This window comes from Engystomops pustulosus, chromosome 5 (assembly GCF_040894005.1).
Source record: "Engystomops pustulosus chromosome 5, aEngPut4.maternal, whole genome shotgun sequence".
In the NCBI taxonomy this organism is placed as follows: Eukaryota; Metazoa; Chordata; class Amphibia; order Anura; family Leptodactylidae; genus Engystomops; species Engystomops pustulosus.
The window spans coordinates 207,199,486-207,226,095 of record NC_092415.1 but is presented as its reverse complement, the minus strand read 5'-3'; the positions used below and the strand labels follow the sequence as shown (position 1 = coordinate 207,226,095).

General features: G+C 44.3%; 1 protein-coding gene across 4 annotated transcripts in view; it reads left to right on the top strand.

Moving 5' to 3' along the window:
• MINDY4 (MINDY lysine 48 deubiquitinase 4) overlaps positions 1-25,043 on the top strand; it is a 119,227-nt gene extending 94,184 nt beyond the window's left edge. For 2 of the 4 annotated variants that reach the window (XM_072154442.1, XM_072154441.1), the window contains 2 exons: positions 5,183-5,255; positions 12,189-13,800. In XM_072154442.1, coding sequence (XP_072010543.1) covers positions 5,183-5,255; positions 12,189-12,271 — 156 coding nt within the window. In that variant the 3' untranslated portion in view covers positions 12,272-13,800. Of the gene's footprint in view, positions 1-5,182; positions 5,256-12,188; positions 13,801-24,937 lie in introns of those variants that run through there. The other 2 variants (XM_072154440.1, XM_072154443.1) reach the window with 2 other exon arrangements.
• Positions 25,044-26,610: the final 1,567 nt, after the last annotated feature.

The window sequence follows — 26,610 nt, the reverse complement described above, 5'->3', positions numbered from 1 at the left end:
ATACTGCCCCCTATGTGCAAGAATATAACTACTATAATACCGCCCCCTATGTACAGGAATATAACTACTATAATACTGCCCCCTATGTACAAGAATATAACTACTATAATACTGCCCCCTATGTACAGGAATATAACTACTATAATACTGCCCCCTATGTACAGGAATATAACTACTATAATACTGCCCCCTATGTACAAGAATATAACTACTATACTACTGCCCCCTATGTACAAGAATATAACTACTATAATACTGCCCCCTATGTACAGGAATATAACTACTATACTACTGCCCCCTATGTACAAGAATATAACTACTATAATACTGTCCCCTATGTACAGGAATATAACTACTATAATACTGCCCCCTATGTACAAGAATATAACTACTATAATACTGCCCTATGTACAAGAATATAACTACTATAATACTGCCCCCTATGTACAAGAATATAACTACTATAATACTGCCCCCTATGTACAAGAATATAACTACTATAATACTGCCCCCTATGTACAAGAATATAACTACTATAATACTGCCCCCTATGTACAAGAATATAACTACTATAATACTGCCCCCTATGTACAGGAATATAACTACTATAATACTGCCCCCTATGTACAAGAATATAACTACTATAATACTGCCCCCTATGTACAGGGATATAACTACTATAATACTGCCCCCTATGTACAGGGATATAACTACTATAATACTGCCCCCTATGTACAGGAATATAACTACTATAATACTGCCCCCTATGTACAGGAATATAACTACTATAATACTGCCCCCTATGTACAAGAATATAACTACTATAATACTGCCCCCTATGTACAAGAATATAACTACTATAATACTGCCCCCTATGTACAAGAATATAACTACTATAATACTGCCCCCTATGTACAAGAATATAACTACTATAATACTGCCCCCTATGTACAGGAATATAACTACTATAATACTGCCCCCTATGTACAGGAATATATCTACTATAATACTGCCCCCTATGTACAAGAATATAACTACTATAATACTGCCCCCTATGTACAAGAATATAACTACTATAATACTGCCCCCTATGTACAAGAATATAACTACTATAATACTGCCCCCTATGTACAAGAATATAACTACTATAATTCTGCCCCCTATATACAAGAATATAACTACTTTAATACTGCCCCCTATGTACAAGAATATAACTACTATAATACTGCCCCCTATGTACAGGAATATAACTACTATAATTCTGCCCCCTATGTACAGGAATATAACTACTATAATACTGCCCCCTATGTACAAGAATATAACTACTATAATACTGCCTCCTATGTACAGGAATATAACTACTATAATACTGCCCCCTATGTACAAGAATATAACTACTATAATACTGCCCCCTATGTACAAGAATATAACTACTATAATACTGCCCCCTATTTACTTGAATATAACTACTATAATACTGCCCCCTATGTACAAGAATATAACTACTATAATACTGCCCCTATGTACAGGAATATAACTACTATAATACTGCCCCCTATGTACAAGAATATAACTACTATAATACTGCACCCTATGTACAGGAATATAACTACTATAATACTGCCCCTATGTACAGGAATATAACTACTATAATACTGCCCCCTATGTACAGGAATATAACAACTATAATACTGCCCCCTATGTACTGGAATATAACTACTATAATACTGCCCCCTATGTACAGGAATATAACTACTATAATACTGCCCCCTATGTACAAGAATATAACTACTATAATACTGCCCCTATGTACAGGAATATAACTACTATAATACTGCCCCCTATGTACAGGAATATAACTACTATAATACTGCCCCCTATGTACAAGAATATAACTACTATAATACTGCCCCCTATGTACAAGAATATAACTACTATAATACTGCCCCCTATGTACAAGAATATAACTACTATAATACTGCCCCCTATGTACAGGAATATAACTACTATAATACTGCCCCCTATGTACAAGAATATAACTACTATAATACTGCCCCCTATGTACAGGAATATAACTACTATAATTCTGCCCCCTATGTACAGGAATATAACTACTATAATACTGCCCCCTATGTACAAGAAACTACTATAATACTGCCTCCTATGTACAGGAATATAACTACTATAATACTGCCCCCTATGTACAAGAATATAACTACTATAATACTGCCCCCTATGTACAAGAATATAACTACTATAATACTGCCCCCTATTTACTTGAATATAACTACTATAATACTGCCCCCTATGTACAAGAATATAACTACTATAATACTGCCCCTATGTACAGGAATATAACTACTATAATACTGCCCCCTATGTACAAGAATATAACTACTATAATACTGCACCCTATGTACAGGAATATAACTACTATAATACTGCCCCTATGTACAGGAATATAACTACTATAATACTGCCCCCTATGTACAGGAATATAACAACTATAATACTGCCCCCTATGTACTGGAATATAACTACTATAATACTGCCCCCTATGTACAGGAATATAACTACTATAATACTGCCCCCTATGTACAAGAATATAACTACTATAATACTGCCCCTATGTACAGGAATATAACTACTATAATACTGCCCCCTATGTACAGGAATATAACTACTATAATACTGCCCCCTATGTACAAGAATATAACTACTATAATACTGCCCCCTATGTACAAGAATATAACTACTATAATACTGCCCCCTATGTACAAGAATATAACTACTATAATACTGCCCCCTATGTACAAGAATATAACTACTATAATACTGCCCCCTATGTACAGGAATATAACTACTATAATACTGCTCCCTATGTACAAGAATATAACTACTATAATACTGCCCCCTATGTACAGGAATATAACTACTATAATACTGCCCCCTATTTACATGAATATAACTGCTATAGCTGGTGGTATAGCTGGTGGTATAGCTGGTGGTGTGGCTGGTGGTGTGGCTTGGGCTACGGCTAGGGGTACGGCTGGTGGTACAGCTGGTGGTATAGCTGGTAGTATAGCTGGTGGTATAGGTGAGTATAGCTGGTGGTGTGGCTGGTGGTGTGGCTGGGGGTATGGCTGGTAGTATAGCTGGGAGTATGGCTGGTGGTATAGTTGGTGGTATGGCTGGTAGTATGGCTGGTGGTATAACTGGTGGTTGAGGTGAGTATAGCTGGTGGTATGGCTGGTGTTATAGCTGGTGGTATAGGTGATTAACTGGTGGTACAGCTGAGTATGGCTGGTTGTATGGCTGGTTGTATGGCTGGTTGTATGGCTGGTTGTATGGCTGGTTGTATGGCTGGTTGTATGGCTGGTGGTATGTCTGGTGGTATGGCTGGTGGTATGGCTGGTGATATAGCTGGTGGTATAGCTGAGTATGGCTGGTGATATAGCTGGTGGTATAGCTGGTGGTATAGCTGAGTATGGCTGGTAATATAGCTGGTGGTATGGCTGGTAATATAGCTGGTGGTATGTCTGGTGGTATGTCTGGTGGTATGTCTGGTGGTATGTCTGGTGGTGTGTCTGGTGGTGTGTCTGGTGGTATGTCTGGTGGTATGTCTGGTGGTATGGCTGGTGGTATGGCTGGTGGTATGGCTGGTGGTATGGCTGGTTGTATGGCTGGTTGTATGGCTGGTTGTATGGCTGGTTGTATGGCTGGTTGTATGGCTGGTGGTATAGCTGGTGGTATAGCTGAGTATGGCTGGTGATATAGCTGGTGGTATGGCTGGTAATATAGCTGGTGGTATGTCTGGTGGTATGTCTGGTGGTATGTCTGGTGGTATGGCTGGTGGTATGGCTGGTGGTATGGCTGGTGGTATGTCTGGTGGTATGGCTGGTGGTATGGCTGGTGATATAGCTGGTGGTATAGCTGAGTATGGCTGGTAATATAGCTGGTGGTATAGCTGAGTATGGCTGGTAATATAGCTGGTGGTATGTCTGGTGGTATGTCTGGTGGTATGTCTGGTGGTATGTCTGGTGGTATATCTGGTGGTATGGCTGGTGGTATGGCTGGTGATATAGCTGGTGGTATAGCTGAGTATGGCTGGTAATATAGCTGGTGGTATAGCTGAGTATGGCTGGTAATATAGCTGGTGGTATGTCTGGTGGTATGTCTGGTGGTATGTCTGGTGGTATGTCTGGTGGTATGTCTGGTGGTATGTCTGGTGGTATGGCTGGTTGTATGGCTGGTTGTATGGCTGGTTGTATGGCTGGTGATATAGCTGGTGGTATAGCTGGTGGTATAGCTGAGTATGGCTGGTAATATAGCTGGTGGTATGGCTGGTGGTATGTCTGGTGGTATGTCTGGTGGTATGTCTGGTGGTATGTCTGGTGGTATGTCTGGTGGTATGTCTGGTGGGATGGCTGGTGGTATAGGTGAGTATGGCTGGTTGTATGGCTGGTTGTATGGCTGGTGGTATAGCTGGTGGTATAGCTGAGTATGGCTGGTAATATAGCTGGTGGTATGGCTGGTAATATAGCTGGTGGTATGTCTGGTGGTATGTCTGGTGGTATGGCTGGTAATATAGCTGGTGGTATGGCTGGTGGTATGTCTGGTGGTATGGCTGGTGGTATGTCTGGTGGTATGTCTGGTGGTATATCTGGTGGTATGGCTGGTGGTATGGCTGGTGGTATGGCTGGTGATTAGCTGGTGGGATGGCTGGTAGTATAGCTGGTTGTATAGCTATAGTATAGTATAGCGGTGTTATATTGGGTGTGGGTCAGCTCGGGGCTGTATCTCTCGTGTCCTCTCTTGCCCTGTATGTTAGTCGGTGATCAGTGACCCGCACAGTCCTGGCTCTGCTGCTGCTGCTGTTGCGCTGCTTGGTTGCCCCCTGGCAGCTGTGGATGTGGTGGAGCAGTAGATGGACTCGATGCCAAGATTAATATCGTGTGGGGCGGTATTTTTCTCTGTGGCTCTGATGCTGCAGCTGCCATTAATCCTCCTGGACCTGACAGTCTGACTGCTGAAATGTGAAGTATGTAAACAGCACAGGGCAGCATTTATGAGATTTCCTCTAGTCCTCCGCCTCGGGCACAGACACTGCCCCCCACCTCCCGTGCCGCTCCATGGTGTATGTACTCGTCCTGTAATCCGCTTCTATTCTTCTTCCTTTCAGACACATCTGGATCCTACATGGGAGATGAGGACGATGACCTTGTGCCACCCCTCGATTACTGCATCAGAACTAAGTAGGTGCTGGTCTCATAGTCCAGGGCTGTCCTCCCAATGGCTCAGGCCGCAGCCATAGTGCGCCCTGCGCTGGCTTGGGGTACATGCACACGAAAGTAATGGGGACCAATATCAGGACGCACCATTTGCAGCCAGATATCGCTCCCCAATTACGCCTATGGCGCCCTGTGACTGTGCGGAGAGCACACGTTGTCTCACTGCACCGCGTCCGTGCATGGCGAAATAGAGGGAATGTCCGATATTTCATTTTTTTACATCGCCGGTGCTGCTCTGTGGGGAGAGGCTCATCACTCCTCCTCTCCAGCTCGCTGGCGTGTGCCCGTCCGTGTGGGCACACATTCGTGTGAATGTACCCTTAGGCTGCGACCATAGTTCACCAAGCGCTGGCTTAGGCCGCAGTCATAGTGCCCCCTCGCTGGCTTAGGCTTCAGTCATAGTGCCCCCTCGCTGGCTTAGGCTGCAGTCATAGTGCCCCCTCGCTGGCTTAGGCTTCAGTCATAGTGCCCCCTCGCTGGCTTAGGCTTCAGTCATAGTGCCCCCTCGCTGGCTTAGGCTTCAGTCATAGTGCCCCCTCGCTGGCTTAGGCTGCAGTCATAGTGCCCCCTCGCTGGCTTAGGCTGCAGTCATAGTGCCCCCTCGCTGGCTTAGGCTTCAGTCATAGTGCCCCCTCGCTGGCTTAGGCTGCGGCCCTTGTGCCCCCTCGCTGGCTTAGTCTTCAGTCATAGTGCCCCCTCGCTGGCTTAGGCTTCAGTCATAGTGCCCCCTCGCTGGCTTAGGCTTCAGTCATAGTGCCCCCTCGCTGGCTTAGGCTTCAGTCATAGTGCCCCCTCGCTGGCTTAGGCTGCAGTCATAGTGCCCCCTCGCTGGCTTAGGCTGCAGTCATAGTGCCCCCTCGCTGGCTTAGGCTGCAGTCATAGTGCCCCCTCGCTGGCTTAGTCTTCAGTCATAGTGCCCCCTCGCTGGCTTAGGCTTCAGTCATAGTGCCCCCTCGCTGGCTTAGTCTTCAGTCATAGTGCCCCCTCGCTGGCTTAGGCTTCAGTCATAGTGCCCCCTCGCTGGCTTAGGCTTCAGTCATAGTGCCCCCTCGCTGGCTTAGGCTGCGGCCCTTGTGCCCCCTCGCTGGCTTAGGCTTCAGTCATAGTGCCCCCTCGCTGGCTTAGGCTGCGGCCCTTGTGCCCCCTCGCTGGCTTAGGCTTCAGTCATAGTTCCCCCTCGCTGGCTTAGGCTTCAGTCATAGTGCCCCCTCGCTGGCTTAGGCTGCAGTCATAGTGCCCCCTCGCTGGCTTAGGCTTCAGTCATAGTGCCCCCTCGCTGGCTTAGGCTGCGGCCCTTGTGCCCCCTCGCTGGCTTAGGCTTCAGTTATAGTGCCCCCTCGCTGGCTTAGGCTGCGGCCCTTGTGCCCCCTCGCTGGCTTAGGCTTCAGTCATAGTTCCCCCTCGCTGGCTTAGGCTTCAGGCATAGTGCCCCCTCGCTGGCTTAGGCTGCAGTCATAGTGCCCCCTCGCTGGCTTAGGCTGCAGTCATAGTGCCCCCTCGCTGGCTTAGGCTGCGGCCCTTGTGCCCCCTCGCTGGCTTAGGCTTCAGTCATAGTTCCCCCTCGCTGGCTTAGGCTTCAGTCATAGTGCCCCCTCGCTGGCTTAGGCTGCAGTCATAGTGCCCCCTCGCTGGCTTAGGCTGCAGTCATAGTGCCCCCTCGCTGGCTTAGGCTTCGGGCATAGTGCCCCCTCGCTGACTTAGGCTTCGGGCATAGTGCCCCCTCGCTGACTTAGGCTTCGGGCATAGTGCCCCCTCGCTGGCTTAGGCTTCAGTCATAGTGCCCCCTCGCTGGCTTAGGCTGCAGTCATAGTGCCCCCTCGCTGGCTTAGGCTGCAGTCATAGTGCCCCCTCGCTGGCTTAGGCTTCAGTCATAGTGCCCCCTCGCTGGCTTAGGCTGCGGCCCTTGTGCCCCCTCGCTGGCTTAGTCTTCAGTCATAGTGCCCCCTCGCTGGCTTAGGCTTCAGTCATAGTGCCCCCTCGCTGGCTTAGGCTTCAGTCATAGTGCCCCCTCGCTGGCTTAGGCTTCAGTCATAGTGCCCCCTCGCTGGCTTAGGCTGCAGTCATAGTGCCCCCTCGCTGGCTTAGGCTGCAGTCATAGTGCCCCCTCGCTGGCTTAGGCTGCAGTCATAGTGCCCCCTCGCTGGCTTAGTCTTCAGTCATAGTGCCCCCTCGCTGGCTTAGGCTTCAGTCATAGTGCCCCCTCGCTGGCTTAGTCTTCAGTCATAGTGCCCCCTCGCTGGCTTAGGCTTCAGTCATAGTGCCCCCTCGCTGGCTTAGGCTTCAGTCATAGTGCCCCCTCGCTGGCTTAGGCTGCGGCCCTTGTGCCCCCTCGCTGGCTTAGGCTTCAGTCATAGTGCCCCCTCGCTGGCTTAGGCTGCGGCCCTTGTGCCCCCTCGCTGGCTTAGGCTTCAGTCATAGTTCCCCCTCGCTGGCTTAGGCTTCAGTCATAGTGCCCCCTCGCTGGCTTAGGCTGCAGTCATAGTGCCCCCTCGCTGGCTTAGGCTTCAGTCATAGTGCCCCCTCGCTGGCTTAGGCTGCGGCCCTTGTGCCCCCTCGCTGGCTTAGGCTTCAGTTATAGTGCCCCCTCGCTGGCTTAGGCTGCGGCCCTTGTGCCCCCTCGCTGGCTTAGGCTTCAGTCATAGTTCCCCCTCGCTGGCTTAGGCTTCAGGCATAGTGCCCCCTCGCTGGCTTAGGCTGCAGTCATAGTGCCCCCTCGCTGGCTTAGGCTGCAGTCATAGTGCCCCCTCGCTGGCTTAGGCTGCGGCCCTTGTGCCCCCTCGCTGGCTTAGGCTTCAGTCATAGTTCCCCCTCGCTGGCTTAGGCTTCAGTCATAGTGCCCCCTCGCTGGCTTAGGCTGCAGTCATAGTGCCCCCTCGCTGGCTTAGGCTGCAGTCATAGTGCCCCCTCGCTGGCTTAGGCTTCGGGCATAGTGCCCCCTCGCTGACTTAGGCTTCGGGCATAGTGCCCCCTCGCTGACTTAGGCTTCGGGCATAGTGCCCCCTCGCTGGCTTAGGCTTCAGTCATAGTGCCCCCTCGCTGGCTTAGGCTGCGGCCCTTGTGCCCCCTCGCTGGCTTAGGCTTCAGTCATAGTGCCCCCTCGCTGGCTTAGGCTGCGGCCCTTGTGCCCCCTCGCTGGCTTAGGCTTCAGTCATAGTTCCCCCTCGCTGGCTTAGGCTTCAGTCATAGTGCCCCCTCGCTGGCTTAGGCTGCAGTCATAGTGCCCCCTCGCTGGCTTAGGCTTCAGTCATAGTGCTCCCTCGCTGGCTTAGGCTGCGGCCCTTGTGCCCCCTCGCTGGCTTAGGCTTCAGTCATAGTTCCCCCTCGCTGGCTTAGGCTTCAGTCATAGTGCCCCCTCGCTGGCTTAGGCTGCGGCCCTTGTGCCCCCTCGCTGGCTTAGGCTTCAGTCATAGTTCCCCCTCGCTGGCTTAGGCTTCAGGCATAGTGCCCCCTCACTGGCTTAGGCTGCAGTCATAGTGCCCCCTCGCTGGCTTAGGCTGCAGTCATAGTGCCCCCTCGCTGGCTTAGGCTGCAGCCCTTGTGCCCCCTCGCTGGCTTAGGCTTCAGTCATAGTTCCCCCTCGCTGGCTTAGGCTTCAGTCATAGTGCCCCCTCGCTGGCTTAGGCTGCAGTCATAGTGCCCCCTCGCTGGCTTAGGCTGCAGTCATAGTGCCCCCTCGCTGACTTAGGCTTCGGGCATAGTGCCCCCTCGCTGGCTTAGGCTTCAGTCATAGTGCCCCCTCGCTGGCTTAGGCTTCAGTCATAGTCCGGATATGGAAGAATAATTCCTGCTTATTATACAGTAATACAGATCTTCAGGAGATGATTATCTTGTTATCTTTGGGTCACAATTCTGTTTGGAATAATTTATAATATCCTTACAGCGCTCAGAGCTCCAAATCCCAGAATATAGATGTCTATAAGATTGTAATTAGCATCGGCCTCCACAAGGGGGAGCACTGGAGCTCACTGCCTCCTGTTCATACATTGATCTCAGAGTAGGTCAGACAAGAGGCTGCCCCTAACCCTTAGTCCTGAGGACACCATCACATCTCTGATCTATACAGACAACAGATCCACCTGTCATCTCACTTATCACCTCGAATTTTGTTGTTCCTCCATTTATATTAAAAGTCTCAAAACATTTATCTGAGCTGAGAGCCGTTATCTCCTGTCCAAGGATTAGCACCAAAGTGATTGGGCCGGTGGTCCCATATACATAGGTGCTGCCTCACATTCACACATCACCAGGGTCCCCATCACCCACCCGTGGGAAAACCTCTGAGTATTCTATAACTTTACAGAAGAAGCTAAGGTTTCCCCTGGTAACAAATGTAATAAAGTGTGAAGTAACGAGGGGAGCAGACAAAACAATGGCTTCCTTCCGAAGGGCTAAAATTAGCTCCGGCTGTAAGGGATGAAAGGGACTTGTACTTCATCAGGACCATTTCCAGACGTCACTTTCCCGGCCGTCGCTCTGATACATAAAGAAACATCAGACATTGTTACATATACATTGTATACTGCTGTGTCGCTATGGTTACAGACTACAGGCAGGACTTTTGTAGTCGGGTCCTGCAGTTTGATATTATATTACTGATTCCAGGTAACCTACATGACTATGATCCAGAGGCTGCATTAGTTTAAGGCAGATATCCGTCCACGCGGAGCTGGAGCGTCGGCAGGAGCCGGCGTGGAGGGGCGCCAGATGGGTGCGGTCAATGTGTGGAAACATTGGATTTGGAGAATTCCAGTTTCCCCATGTTAACCATCTCCCACATACTTGGCCTCCATGTAAAGACGATGTCAGAAGACCAACCTATAGCTAAGGACATCCAGATGTTCCCAGCACATGACTGCGGTTAGAGCTGCGTACACATAACGGACACTATGTACTGAGTGAAGACGCACACCCACACAGACAGGACACCCATGTGTCTCCTGCTCCCTATTAGTAATACATTTCCTTCTTATGGACTGACATTACTAATACCAGAAGCACTACAAGGCCCATCATCTCTCATCTCCAGCCAATACTGGAGAGTAGTCCGTAGTATGATCACTTGCACAGTTTCCTAAAATTCATTATGACCGCAATATTGTCCACAGCAGGTGCAACCATACGGACTGCAGCCAGTGTTATGTATTGTCCCTGGAGAGATGTGTAATCAGACCTCACACTGCTGTGCTCTGTGCTCTCTGCAGCCAGTGTTATGTATTGTCCCTGGAGAGATGTGTAATCAGACCTCACACTGCTGTGCTCTGTGCTCTCTGCAGCCAGTGTTATGTATTGTCCCTGGAGAGATGTGTAATCAGACCTCACACTGCTGTGCTCTGTGCTCTCTACAGCCAGTGTTATGTATTGTCCCTGGAGAGATGTGTGATCAGACCTCACACTGCTGTGCTCTGTGCTCTCTGCAGCCAGTGTTATGTATTGTCCCTGGAGAGATGTGTAATCAGACCTCACACTGCTGTGCTCTGTGCTCTCTGCAGCCAGTGTTATGTATTGTCCCCGGAGAGATGTGTAATCAGACCTCACACTGCTGTGCTCTGTGCTCTCTGCAGCCAGTGTTATGTATTGTCCCCGGAGAGATGTGTAATCAGACCTCACACTGCTGTGCTATGTGCTCTCTGCAGCCAGTGTTATGTATTGTCCCTGGAGAGATGTGTAATTAGTCAGCGGTGTATATTAGTAGTAGCAGCAGGGCTGTGAAATACAGATTTATATCCCAGGATTGTTACTTCTCCGCGTCTCCTCTGCATTGTACTGCTCCACAGTCCCTGTGCCTCTGCATAACACAGCAGTGTGAGGACACAATCCTAGTGCATTTGGAGCAGCTACAATCCTGGAATACAAATTCATATATCACAGTCCTGCTGCTACTAATAACATACACAAAGGTTGTAATGTTACAGGTTGATCCTTTGAAAGGGGTTTTCCCACAAAAGAAAATTCTCATCTCAACCCCCTAGTGATGTTACACAATAAATATCATTTTACCCCTTTACTTGACAATGTTACTCAGTGTTATTGCTGGTTTAACACCTATCTCTCCCTTGGCTGCTCAGTGCAAAATCCCAGGGTGTGGGCGGGGCCTCTCTAAGCAGATACATGATGACCCATCTAGTTCTGTGGGGCGACAATGTGGTTAGATTATCAGGGTACAGGTGTATATGCACTTTCATCTGGCTTCTGACATTGTAGTCACACACTGACACATGAGATGAGAGAGGATGAGATGCCTATTACACAGAGGCTCATAGGCCATTACACTGTTACACTATCAGCTCTGCTACATCTCACAGATATGTGCCTGCCTCCCCCTTCCCTTGGATCACTTATCTCCTTGTAGTTTGCAGCCTCTTTCTCTGCTCACTATCTCCTGGCAGGATGTGATCAGCGTCTCTGAGCTCCGTGCTGGGGGCGGGGTTACAGCCACATAGCAGACACTGACAGAAACTCAGCTCCACGATCTCATCCAAGATGGCGTCCCGAGCCCAAGTCAAAAGTTACAGGGTTGTGTCTAGGGACAACCGAAATTGTGAAATGCTGAATTTTTGTTAATAACAGTGAATTAGAGAATGTGTGATTTTGTTATCCTGAGTACATAGAAGAAACTTGTCTTTGTGGGAGGAATGCCCCTTTAAGGCTGGGTTCTATAGGTCAGCCTCTCACCTTCTTATCATGTAATTGATGGGATATGTGAGTCCGGTGTGTGTGATGGCAGTGGCTGCTGGTTGTGCTGGTCTATTGGTGGCCTGAGGTCACACTCTTAGTGGACGTGTTCCTCCAGCTGGTGGTTGGGTGGGGGGTCATGGACGTTGTGTGTCGTCCCCTCCTGTGGATCTGTGTGCAGACCCCGCACATCCCTTACTGACGTCTCTATCTGCATGGCTCTAGGTGGAAAGGCGCGGCCGTGGACTGGAACGACACAGACCCCATCCTATAAATCTGCTCACCCCGTATCCAGGCGAGGATCATGAGGACACGGCCGGTGCCAGGCAGACGCTCACATGGCATTTCCTCAGGAGACTCTGACGCGCTCAGCGATTGTCTTACTAGTAAAAGATCCCATTGTGCCGAGCCAGCAGTAAAATGTCTGCGGAGCTGTAAAACCTACAAGAAATAATCCAGAGGATGTCACCGCCGAAAGGTCAGGACCTCCAGGATACTGGGAAGGGTCTTCACACGGGGGAGCAGGGATGACTTTGTCTTCTTCAGGCTTCTCAGGGGTTTTCTCAGGGCACAAGTGTTTTAGACAATGAACATTTTTGGGAGACCCCTATGGCTCTAGCAGCGGCTCTTGGTATCTACAGCACCAATGGATCCCAAGTATTTTTTTGGGCTAAGTGACCCCTGAATCAATCACTGGCCGTAATTTATGGAGTCTGACAGCTGAGCCAATCACTGACATGAATGGACGGCACATGGTTTAGTCCTAAAGTCTGATACAACAGAAGACCAAGGATAGCTTTATAGTCCCGGTGACCATCACAGAGACTATCCTAGATCAAGAGCAGGTGCTAGAGTCACAAGAGCTATCCGAGATCAAGAGAAGCATCGGTGCTCTCTGGGATCAAGAGCGGCCACTAGGGGCATGGGGGCTATCCAAGATCAGGAGAGGCCACTAGTGGCATGGGGGCTATCCAAGATCAAGAGCAGCCACTAGGGGCATGGGGGCTATCCAAGATGAAGAGCGGCCACTAGGGGCATGGGGGCTATCCAAGATGAAGATCGGCCACTAGGGGCATGGGGGCTATCCAAGATCAAGAGCAGCCGCAAGGTGCATGGGAGCTATCCAAGATCAGGAGAGGCCACTAGTGGCATGGGGGCTATCCAAGATCAAGAGCAGCCACTAGGGGCATGGGGGCTATACAAGATCAAGAGAGGCCACTAGTGGCATGGGGGCTATCCAAGATCAAGAGAGGCCACTAGTGGCATGGGGGCTATCTAAGATCAAGAGAGGCCACTAGTGGCATGGGGGCTATCCAAGATCAAGAGCAGCCACTAGGGGCATGGGGGCTATTTAAGAGCAGGTGCTAGAGTCATAGGGGCATGGGGGCTATCCAAGACCAAGAGCAGCCGCTAGAGACATGGAGGATATCCTGAACCAAGAGCAGCCGCTAGAGCAGGGGTCAGGAACCTTTTTGGCTGAGAGAGCCATAAACGCCACATATTTTAAAATGCTATTCCATAAGAGCCGTATAATATGCATATGCCCCCCAATAGATAGGTAGTCCCAGTGTCATGGGTGCCTCTGCGATCTACGTCTCGGATCACAGGCACTCTCTGTGGCGGCACCCCTTTCCGAGCTCACTCACCTCTCCATGTTCCTACTCCCGTCCTGGCTTCCCAGTAGACAGGTGGTCCCAGCATATGCCCCCAGTCGACAGGTAGCCACAGCACATGCCCCCAAGTAGATAGGAAGCCACAGCAAAAAAAAAATGCACTTACCAGCGCTCTCTGCAGCCAGCTCCTCATCGCTCCCACGCTCTTCTCTTTGACCCAGGCTTAGTTATGGCGCCGATGCCGCCTAGGTAGTACAAAGGATGTAGGCAGCGGTAACATCGCTGCCTGTGTCCAGTGATCAGTCTAATACTCACAGCAGCCATCACTATTTATTAAAGATCTGTCTGAGAGCCAGATGCAGCCAACAAAAGAGCCATATCTGGCTCCCGAGCCATAGGTTCCCTACCCCTGCGCTAGAGTCATGAGGGCTATCCGAGACCAAGAGCAGCCGCTAGAGTCATGAGGGCTATCCGAGACCAAGAGCAGCCACTAGAGTCATGGGAGCTCTGAGACCAAGAGACTTTGATACGTTCCATAATACGTCCATAAAATTTGATTATCCTCGAAAAACATTTTGCGCATCACGAAGGCTGCGAAGCCTCAATTCCCTCCCCTCAGCTTTTCATCATCTTTAACCCTTCACTGACTTTCACTAGAATTTGAGAAACATCCCAGGCACCCGATGAGGTCAGACACTATACACGAGACTTTTGTAGCCATCTTTTACTGATCTCATGCATAGAAACTAAAAAATGATGCAACTTTACATATTGTGCACACCGCTCCTCAGCAGGTTACTTCATCGTACGGGCATAGAAGCCGGGCAGTGTTCACACCCGCCCCTAACTGCCCTACTAATCAGATTTTAGTGGGGGTCGCCTAGAACTTATTTTATGTGTTAATTTATCATGATTTTTTGTGCTGGTGTAAGAAGTGCATTTTTTATATCTGTATTAAATGTTTTTATATGTAATGTGGTTGTGTTGTTATTGTACATATGAAAGGAGGAAACAGCGCCCCTTGCAGGACCTGCTGCTGCTTCCCTACAAATTCTGCCATTAGAAGAATTGCTTTACTTTCCAAAACTTCAATATCAAAAGATTGAGATTCCACGAGAATGACCCATCACAGAACTCATTATCTAGGGTTGGATACAAGCAGACAAGCAGCTGACCCTTCCTCAGGCAAAGATGAGCAGCTGAAGTTCCCACAATACACTTCAAGTTTTCAAAGTCAGAGAATTGAAGCAATTTTATACATTGCTGCTACATATTAACGAGCCTTTAGAAGGATGAAGATAATGGAGATGAGTAAGAGCAGAAGACCTGAACCCAAGGGCCTAAAGACCAGTGGAGTGGAAACACCACAGCCAAGAACTTGTCCTCCAAAGCAGAAGATCCAGTAGATGTGTAGGCCTCTGGATGCTGGCCAGCAAGAGGTTGTCTACGAGGCAAGCTGGCCACTGTCTGACCTCGACAACCCAACATCCCCCATACAATGCTCGTTTGATTAGCTTCTTAGTTCTCTGAAGGATTGGAAATGTGGTTGGTAGACCTCTCCAGCTGATAACCTGGAGGTACCGTGTAGACATGCAAGGTGATTAGCTATGTAGCCTGCAGCTGGTAGACCTAAAGGGATTGAACCCAGATCATCGGCTTTGGCTAATCTCTGTTACATGGAGGTACAGGTGGTAAAGTGTTATTGTAGATTTGGTGGACAGATCCTTGACCCATCGAGATTCCATTACAAGAATTTGGTAAGACTGAAAATCTGGAAGAGCCAAAGGCCACTAAGAGGATGGTCAGTGGTAAGGATCGTCTTATCGGCTCCCCTATGGTCTATGGCAGTGGTGGCGAACCTATGGCACGGGTGCCAGAGGTGGCACTGGGAGCACTCACTGTGGGCACCCAGACCATCACCCCAGCACAGAGTTTGCCAGGTCTCAAAACCTCCTCCTGCAGTCCCTGTCCAACCAGGATGTGCTGTGATCAGTGCTATTTTAAAGCTACACGTCCTTAGTTGCCTGGAACTACAGGTGGAGCAGGGAGGTGCATACAGGGCTGCATTATTATTGGAGCTCCTGCTCTGGGCCCCACAATTCTTCCTGTTCAGGGGCCCCTGGTAGGAAGCTACAATGATAATCAGAATTTGTCCTATTTTGTTCAACTGTATTGGTGTCCTTAAGACACAGATACAATTAAAAGCTGCCATGTTGGCCCTTTACATTTAAATAAGTGGGATTGGTTGTAATTTGGGCACTCGGTCTCTAAAAGGTTCGCCATCACTGGTCTATGGTCTCATGACCCTGAGCTAAGGAAAAATCTTAGAGGAAGACAAGAAAGAAGTAACTCGTAGACAATCCCAAATGTGACCAGATATGGCACATGTGCTGAATGTTGGACCCCCCGTTATTGTGGGAGCCCCATCCGCTCCTAGATGGATGGCCGCTGCGTGAGGGTTGTTCTCAGATATTCTATGAGATCCATACCGTAGGGTTGGCTTTATGCCCGGGGCTACTACACTCCGGCTTCTCGCACCTCATCGCTTTAGTAATGTTTATTTGCCGCCTAACCTGGGCACAGCCGGGTCTCCTCGCCTTCCAGTCCTGGAGTGAAAGATAAGAACCTTAATTGACTTTTTCCTCAGTCCATTGTGGTGCGAGTTGTTTCAGCGGAGGCCTCCTCTCACAGCGGGGACCCGCAGGAGAACTTCCTATGTATGAACAATCTCACTCTATTTGTTTATATTGGCTGCACGGCCGACTGTGAGCTCCTCGCCGGGATCTGTGGCACACTTATATAATACCGCCAACTGCATTGTTTCTCCGACCTAAACAATTGTTCTATAACACTGATTCCTAGATAAGTTCTGATTTATTGTACACAAGGGAAAGCAGGATTTCACTGATTTCTGAGCATTACAGAAAATGTACGGATAACATCGGTGGCATTACATCGAAGAGGTCAGACCCAAATGTATAGTGAGCCAACAATGCCAGGAGTCATCATGGATGTAGGAAGTACAGTGCCCTAATACTATAATACATGTGACTTGTATAATGCTACCCCCTATGTACAGGAATATAACTACTATAATACTGCCCCCTATGTACAGGAATATAACTACTATAATACTGCCTCCTATGTACAAGAATATAACTACTATAATACTGCCCTCTATGTACAAGAATATAACTACTATAATACTGCCCCCTATGTACAGGAATATAACTACTATAATACTGCCTCCTATGTACAAGAATATAACTACTATAATACTGCCCTCTATGTACAAGAATATAACTACTATAATACTGCCCCCTATGTACAAGAATATAACTACTATAATACTGTCCCCTATGTACAGGAATATAACTACTATAATACTGCCCCCATGTACAGGAATATAACTACTATAATACTGCCCCCTATGTACAGGAATATAACTACTATAATACTGCCCCTATGTACAGGAATATAACTACTATAATACTGCCCCCTATGTACAAGAATATAACTACTATAATACTGTCCCCTATGTACAGGAATATAACTACTATAATACTGCCCCCTATGTACAAGAATATAACTACTATAATACTGCCCCCTATGTACAAGAATATAACTACTATAATACTGCCCCCTATGTACAAGAATATAACTACTATAATACTGCCCCCTATGTACAGGAATATAACTACTATAATACTGTCCCCAATGTACAAGAATATAACTACTATAATACTGTCCCCTATATACAGGAATATAACTACTATAATACTGCTCCCTATGTACAAGAATATAACTACTATAATACTGTCCCCTATGTACAGGAATATAACTACTATAATACTGCCCCCATGTACAGGAATATAACTACTATAATACTGCCCCCTATGTACAAGAATATAACTACTATAATACTGCCCCCTATGTACAGGAATATAACTACTATAATACTGTCCCCAATGTACAAGAACATAACTACTATAATACTGTCCCCTATATACAGGAATATAACTACTATAATACTGCCCCCTATGTACAAGAATATAACTACTATAATACTGCAACCTATGTACAGGAATATAACTACTATAATACTGCCTCATATGTACAGGAATATAACTACTATAATACTGCCCCCTATGTACAAGAATATAACTACTATAATACTGCCCCCTATGTACAAGAATATAACTACTATAATACTGCCCCCTATGTACAAGAATATAACTACTATAATACTGCCCCCTATGTACAAGAATATAACTACTATAATACTGCCCCCTATGTACAGGAATATAACTACTATAATATTGCCCCCTATGTACAGGAATATAACTACTATAATACTGCCCCCTATGTACAAGAATATAACTACTATAATACTGCCCCCTATGTACAGGAATATAACTACTATAATACTGCCCCCTATGTACAAGAATATAACTACTATAATACTGCCCCCTATGTACAAGAATATAACTACTATAATACTGCCCCCTATGTACAAGAATATAACTACTATAATACTGCCCCCTATGTACAAGAATATAACTACTATAATACTGCCCCCTATGTACAAGAATATAACTACTATAATACTGCCCCCTATGTACAAGAATATAACTACTATAATACTGCCCCCTATGTACAGGAATATAACTACTATAATACTGCCCCCTATGTACAAGAATATAACTACTATAATACTGCCCCCTATGTACAAGAATATAACTACTATAATACTGCCCCCTATGTACATGAATATGGACCACAGGTTATTAGTAATTTGCATCTTCATGTTTTATATAACAAATAGTTTTTTATGTTTTATTTCACATGATGAAAACATTTGAGTCATCCAGTACAATCTGTAGTAATTTTATTAAGGATATTGAGGCCACATGTCCTGACAGCTGCTCCGCCTGTGTTTTATTTTCGGCTGGGTAAGTCATGCAACTTTGTTTTTCACTTTCTTATGGTCACAGAAGAAAAATTTTCTGTTGCAGATTTTTAAATTTGATATTTAAAGGTCAGAGACCATTTGTGTCGTCTTTATATCTAAAAGGATTTTTTCAGTTTTTGTTATATTACGTTATCTCTGAGCTATGGACAATCCTTGCTGTTGTCTTGTAGTTGTGTAATACTGACATACTGTGCACTCCATACCGTACACATAATACTCTTATGGATATCAGTCATGTCCTTCTACGTCTCATCAGGTGAAGTTCGTCCAGAGTTAAAAGAAAATTCTTAGTTGTTCTGAAAACTTTCGAACTGTCCTAGCTGCCACACGAGTCCCTGCAGTCCCATATTTTAGAGCATAAGACTGAGTTTGAGCAAAAAAACTAGTAATCCAATCACATGCAATGGATAACAACATGTTAAATTATTTTCTTATTCCATTTTTGACCCAGAAGCCGCAACCAACCCCAACATAACAGAAGCTCTGCATTGTATCCTCATGGTATCTGGTCTGTGGCCTCATTGTAATACTACCCCCTATGTATAAGAATATAACTACTATAATATTACCCCCTATGTACAGGAATATAACTACTATAATACTGCTCCCTATGTACAGGAATATAACTACTATAATACTGCCCCCTATGTACAAGAATATAACTACTATAATACTGCCCCTATGTACAAGAATATAACTACTATAATACTGCCCCCTATGTACAAGAATATAACTACTATAATACTGCCCCCTATGTACAAGAATATAACTACTATAATACTGCCCCCTATGTACAAGAATATAACTACTATAATACTACCCCCTATGTACAGGAATATAACTACTATAAAACTACCCCCTATGTACAAGAATATAACTACTATAATACTGCCCCCTATGTACAGGAATATAACTACTATAATACTGCTCCCTATGTACAGGAATATAACTACTATAATACTGCCCCCTATGTACAAGAATATAACTACTATAATACTGCCCCTATGTACAAGAATATAACTACTATAATACTGCCCCCTATGTACAAGAATATAACTACTATAATACTGCCCCCTATGTACAAGAATATAACTACTATAATACTGCCCCCTATGTACAAGAATATAACTACTATAATACTTCCCCCTATGTACAAGAATATAACTACTATAATACTGCCCCCTATGTACAGGAATATAACTACTATAATACTGCCCCCTATGTACAAGAATATAACTACTGTAATACTGCCCCCTATGTACAGGAATATAACTACTATAATACTGCCCCTATGTACAAGAATATAACTACTATAATACTGCCCCCTATGTACAGGAATATAACTACTATAATACTGCCCCCTATGTACAAGAATATAACTACTATAATACTGCCCCCTATGTACAGGGATATAACTACTATAATACTGCCCCCTATGTACAGGAATATAACTACTATAATACTGCCCCCTATGTACAGGAATATAACTACTATAATACTGCTCCCTATGTGCAAGAATATAACTACTATAATACTGCCCCCTATGTACAGGAATATAACTACTATAATACTACCCCCTATGTACAAAAATATAACTACTATAATACTGCTCCTATGTACAGGAATATAACTACTATAATACTGCCCCCTATGTACAAGAATATAACTACTATAATACTGCTCCTATGTACAGGAATATAACTACTATAATACTGCCTCCTATGTACAAGAATATAACTACTATAATACTGCTCCCTATGTACAGGAATATAACTACTATAATACTGCCCCCTATGTACAAGAATATAACTACTATAATACTGCTCCTATGTACAGGAATATAACTACTATAATACTGCCCCCTATGTACAAGAATATAACTACTATAATACTGACCCCTATGTACAGGAATATAACTACTATAATACTGCCCCCTATGTACAGGAATATAACTACTATAATACTGCCCCCTATGTACAAGAATATAACTACTATAATACTGCCCCCTATGTACAGGAATATAACTACTATAATACTGCCCCCTATGTACAAGAATATAACTACTATAATACTGCCTCCTATGTACAAGAATATAACTACTATAATACTGCCCCCTATGTACAGGAATATAACTACTATAATACTGCCCCCTATGTACAGGAATATAACTACTATAATACTGCCCCCTATGTACAAGAATATAACTACTATAATACTGCCCCCCTATGTACAAGAATATAACTACTATAATACTGCCCCCTATGTACAGGAATATAACTACTATAATACTGCCCCCTATGTACAGGAATATAACTACTATAATACTGCCCCCTATGTACAAGAATATAACTACTATAATACTGCCCCCTATGTACAGGAATATAACTACTATAATACTGCCCCCTATGTACAGGAATATAACTACTATAATACTGCCCCCTATGTACAAGAATATAACTACTATAATACTGCCCCCTATGTACAAGAATATAACTACTATAATACTGCCCCCTATGTACAGGAATATAACTACTATAATACTGCCCCCTATGTACAGGAATATAACTACTATAATACTGCCCCCTATGTACAGGAATATAACTACTATAATACTGCCCCCTATATACAGGAATATAACTACTATAATACTGCCCCCCTATGTACAAGAATATAACTACTATAATACTGCCCCCTATATACAGGAATATAACTACTATAATACTGCCCCCTATGTACAGGAATATAACTACTATAATACTGCCCCCTATGTACAAGAATATAACTACTATAATACTGCCCCCTATGTACAGGAATATAACTACTATAATACTGCCCCCTATGTACAGGAATATAACTACTATAATACTGCCCCCTATGTACAGGAATATAACTACTATAATACTGCCCCCTATGTACAAGAATATAACTACTATAATACTGCCCCCTATGTACAGGAATATAACTACTATAATACTGCCCCCTATGTACAGGAATATAACTACTATAATACTGCCCCCTATGTACAAGAATATAACTACTATAATACTGCCCCCTATGTACAGGAATATAACTACTATAATACTGCCCCCTATGTACAGGAATATAACTACTATAATACTGCCTCCTATGTACAAGAATATAACTACTATAATACTGCCCCCTATGTACAGGAATATAACTACTATAATACTGCCCCCTATGTACAGGAATATAACTACTATAATACTGCCCCCTATGTACAGGAATATAACTACTATAATACTGCCCCCTATGTACAGGAATATAACTACTATAATACTGCCCCCTATGTACAGGAATATAACTACTATAATACTGCCCCCTATGTACAAGAATATGACTACTATAATACTGCCCCCTATGTACAGGAATATAACTACTATAATACTGCCCCCTATGTACAGGAATATAACTACTATAATACTGCCCCCTATGTACAAGAATATAACTACTATAATACTGCCCCCTATGTACAGGAATATAACTACTATAATACTGCCCCCTATGTACAGGAATATAACTACTATAATACTGCCCCCTATGTACAGGAATATAACTACTATAATACTGCCCCCTATGTACAAGAATATAACTACTATAATACTGCCCCCTGTGTACAAGAATATAACTACTATAATACTGCCCCCTGTGTACAGGAATATAACTACTATAATACTGCCCCCTATGTACAGGAATATAACTACTATAATACTGCCCCCTATGTACAAGAATATAACTACTATAATACTGCCCCCTATGTACAAGAATATAACTACTATAATACTGCCCCCTATGTACAAGAATGTAACTACTATAATACTGCCCCCTATGTACAGGAATATAACTACTATAATACTGCCCCCTATGTGCAGGAATATAACTACTATAATACTGCCCCCTATGTACAGGAATATAACTGCTATAATACTGCCCCCTATGTACAGGAATATAACTGCTATAATACTGCCCCCTATGTACAATAATATAACTACTATAATACTGCCCCCTATGTACAGGAATATAACTACTATAATACTGCCCCCTATGTGCAGGAATATAACTACTATAATACTGCCCCCTATGTACAGGAATATAACTGCTATAATACTGCCCCCTATGTACAGGAATATAACTACTATAATACTGCCCCCTATGTACAGGAATATAACTACTATAATACTGCCCCCTATGTGCAGGAATATAACTACTATAATACTGCCCCCTATGTACAGGAATATAACTACTATAATACTGCCCCCTATGTACAAGAATATAACTACTATAATACTGCCCCCTATGTACAAGAATGTAACTACTATAATACTGCCCCCTATGTACAAGAATATAACTACTATAATACTGCCCCCTATGTACAGGAATATAACTACTATAATACTGCCCCCTATGTGCAGGAATATAACTACTATAATACTGCCCCCTATGTACAGGAATATAACTGCTATAATACTGCCCCCTATGTACAGGAATATAACTGCTATAATACTGCCCCCTATGTACAAGAATATAACTACTATAATACTGCCCCCTATGTACAATAATATAACTACTTTAATACTGCCCCCCTATGTACAAGAATATAACTACTATAATACTGCCCCCTATGTACAGGAATATAACTACTATAATACTGCCCCCTATGTACAGGAATATAACTACTATAATACTGCCCCCTATGTACAAGAATATAACTACTATAATACTGCCCCCTATGTACAGGAATATAACTACTATAATACTGCCCCCTATGTACAAGAATATAACTACTATAATACTGCCCCCTATGTACAGGAATATAACTACTATAATACTGCCCCCTATGTACAGGAATATAACTACTATAATACTGCCCCCTATGTACAAGAATATAACTACTATAATACTGCCCCCTATGTACAAGAATATAACTACTATAATACTGCCCCCTATGTACAGGAATATAACTACTATAATACTGCCCCCTATGTACAAGAATATAACTACTATAATACTGCCCCCTATGTACAAGAATATAACTACTATAATACTGCCCCCTATGTACAAGAATATAACTACTATAATACTGCCCCCTATGTACAAGAATATAACTACTATAATACTACCCCCTATGTACAGGAATATAACTACTATAATACTGCCCCCTATGTACAGGGATATAACTACTATAATACTGCCCCCTATGTACAGGGATATAACTACTATAATACTGCCCCCTATGTACAAGAATATAACTACTATAATACTGCCCCCTATGTACAGGGATATAACTACTATAATACTGCCCCCTATGTACAAGAATATAACTACTATAATACTGCCCCCTATGTACAAGAATATAACTACTATAATACTACCCCCTATGTACAGGAATATAACTACTATAATACTGCCCCCTATGTACAAGAATATAACTACTATAATACTGCCCCCTATGTACAGGAATATAACTACTATAATACTGCCTCCTATGTACAAGAATATAACTACTATAATACTTCTTCTATATGTAATTGTACTTACTGTTCCTCTGTTTCTTTTCCAGGTAACATACTATATTATATTGTTATTCTCTGTACTGTAGACCCTTCTGGCTAGTATTTGGGGTGTCCTATAGATCTGGGGGTACAGACTTGGATGCCTTATCTTCCAGGTTTCTCAGTTCTCATTGGTTGGGGGAGGGGGGGGGGGATATTAGACTTTATGTAAATCTGAGCCCTGGTGCGGAGGATTGTGGGATGTTGTGTTTCATAATGTGACATTTTTCGGATGTCCTTGGCCTTTAGGATGCGAGAAGTGCGTCTATTGCAGAACCTCGGAGAGGGAACAATCCTTGAGAAGAGTCGCTGGTCAGATGGACAACGCCTGTGCGAGTCGTACAGGACAAAGTATAACAATGCACTTCCTGCGCTTTATTACTCGCATTCTCTTCATGTGGTGCCAGGGAAGGTTGATTTAGGAAGTCCCAATAATTAAGCATTGATGTCTGTGGCGACGTTCCCATGAGATTCCAGTGTTTGTTTTTGTAGGAAGCGGCTTGTGGAGACCTTGCGGATGGGTCACATGGACAATGGCTTCTCCGGACAAGTGATAGGATTGAGTGAGCGGGGGTGGGGGGGGGGGATCACATGAGAATGGACCGGCCCGTGCCCGTAAAATCTACGAAAGCGGAGGATTTATGGGAAATGGAAGAAAATAATCAGACCTTTAACGTAGAATCTCGGGAACAATAGTCGTGAGCGCTCGATTGTTAAAGGTTAAAAATAAATTGTTTTCTGAAAACAAAAAAAACTTCTCCATTGTTTTTTTTGGACTTTTACGGTTTTATATTTGTGTTTTAATCTCGTTCCTTTTAGAATAAATGTTCCTTCTTCTCATGAAATCGGAATTTTTTTTTTTCTTATTATCATAAGGGATTCTTAAAGGGATATTATCTTAAAGGGATCACTAAACTAGTAGCGCCCTCAGGTAAGAAATTAAATTACTTTTCTAATATTCCCTCTTATATGTCATTAATTGCCTGTTTTTACCATAGAAGAAAAATCGGCTCCAAAGCCATATGCAAATGAGCTGAAAAGCGTCACTTTTTGCCTGGGACGAGTCACTTTTAGAGGCTAGATAGAGAGCTTCTCTACAGATCTTGGGAGCTATAGCTGCTACAATTATACTGCTGGTGTCATTGTAAAGTAAGTTTTTTTTACACCTCTTACAAAATATACGGTCAATTAAAGACACAGTTGAGATTTTTATCTGGAGCTTACATTCACAATTTGGTCTTTTACTGCCCCATTGTTGCAAAGATTTGTGTCCTTTAAATAACATAAGTATAGTTGGTAGGGGCTCTATAGCCTGAGGGGTCTGAAGTGCCGTCCCCCTCTCCAGCCTCTACATGTGACTCCTCTGATGCAAAAAGAGTCTATTTTTTTAAGCTCATTTGCATATGACTTTAGAGGTCAGATTGAAGGTCATTCAGAGAATTTCCGCCACATTCTACGGTCGGATGGCGTCTCATGTTGTACCTTCTCAAGCATCTTTTTTTCCTAAGGTATACAAATTATCTCTACATACAGTGCCAGTAGCTTGTGGACAGTTTTGCATTAATTTGCATAATTAATCTCAAAGGCATTACCCATACAAAGCATACGCTAGTGGCACTGGAGATGTCTTGGATGCTAATTGACCCTTAACCTTAGGGGACCTGGGACTCATGGTCTGGGTCATGGCCTGGACCCGCTAGGGTTCACTGCCAATATCAATTGCATCTGCGTCTTTCAAAGGGACAAGTACAATTGATTCGGAGAGCGCAGCAGCAGGGCCTCTTCTTTAGGCCTCTGCGGCTCCTTATGTCTGTTTGTAAAATCTTTTTATTGTTTTTTTTTTACATTTTATAGTGCAAACAACAAATACAATAGGATATCCATACAACAATGATGGATTATAATAAACTGAGAATGGAAACACATCGAGGTCATTTACCGCCGTTTAGTGAGCAAAAATGCATCGATCAGAAAACCATCGTAGAGAAGTAACATATAAATGACAATAAAGATGTCAATGAGGGGAGGAGTCAGATGGGAGGTTTACAGGGGGGGGGGGTGTAGGACCCAATAGTAGCCGCCGCTCTGTATGATGCAGGATGATGTCATCCAACCACCTAGGGGGGTCTGATGCAGCTGCCACAGAGGAACACGGACTCAGGAGGTTTGAGGGGCACTAGGTATATTTTATTACATTTTGGGGCACTGTGTATTTATATTATTATATGTGTTTATTTGGAGACATTTCAGGCTTCTTGGGGGACTTGATGAGTTTGTGATGTTGTAAAGATGGAATATTCTAGAAATCACAGACTTGGGGTACATTCACACACGCATATGGCGGCCCTGGACGTAGCCGGGCCTAGGGCGGTGCACTGGAGAGGAGGAGCCATGAACCCTCCTTATATAGCGGCCTTATACAGAGCAGCGCCCCATGGCCTGCACACACGGGGAAAGATAGATCCTGCTCTCTCTATGTCTATATATATATC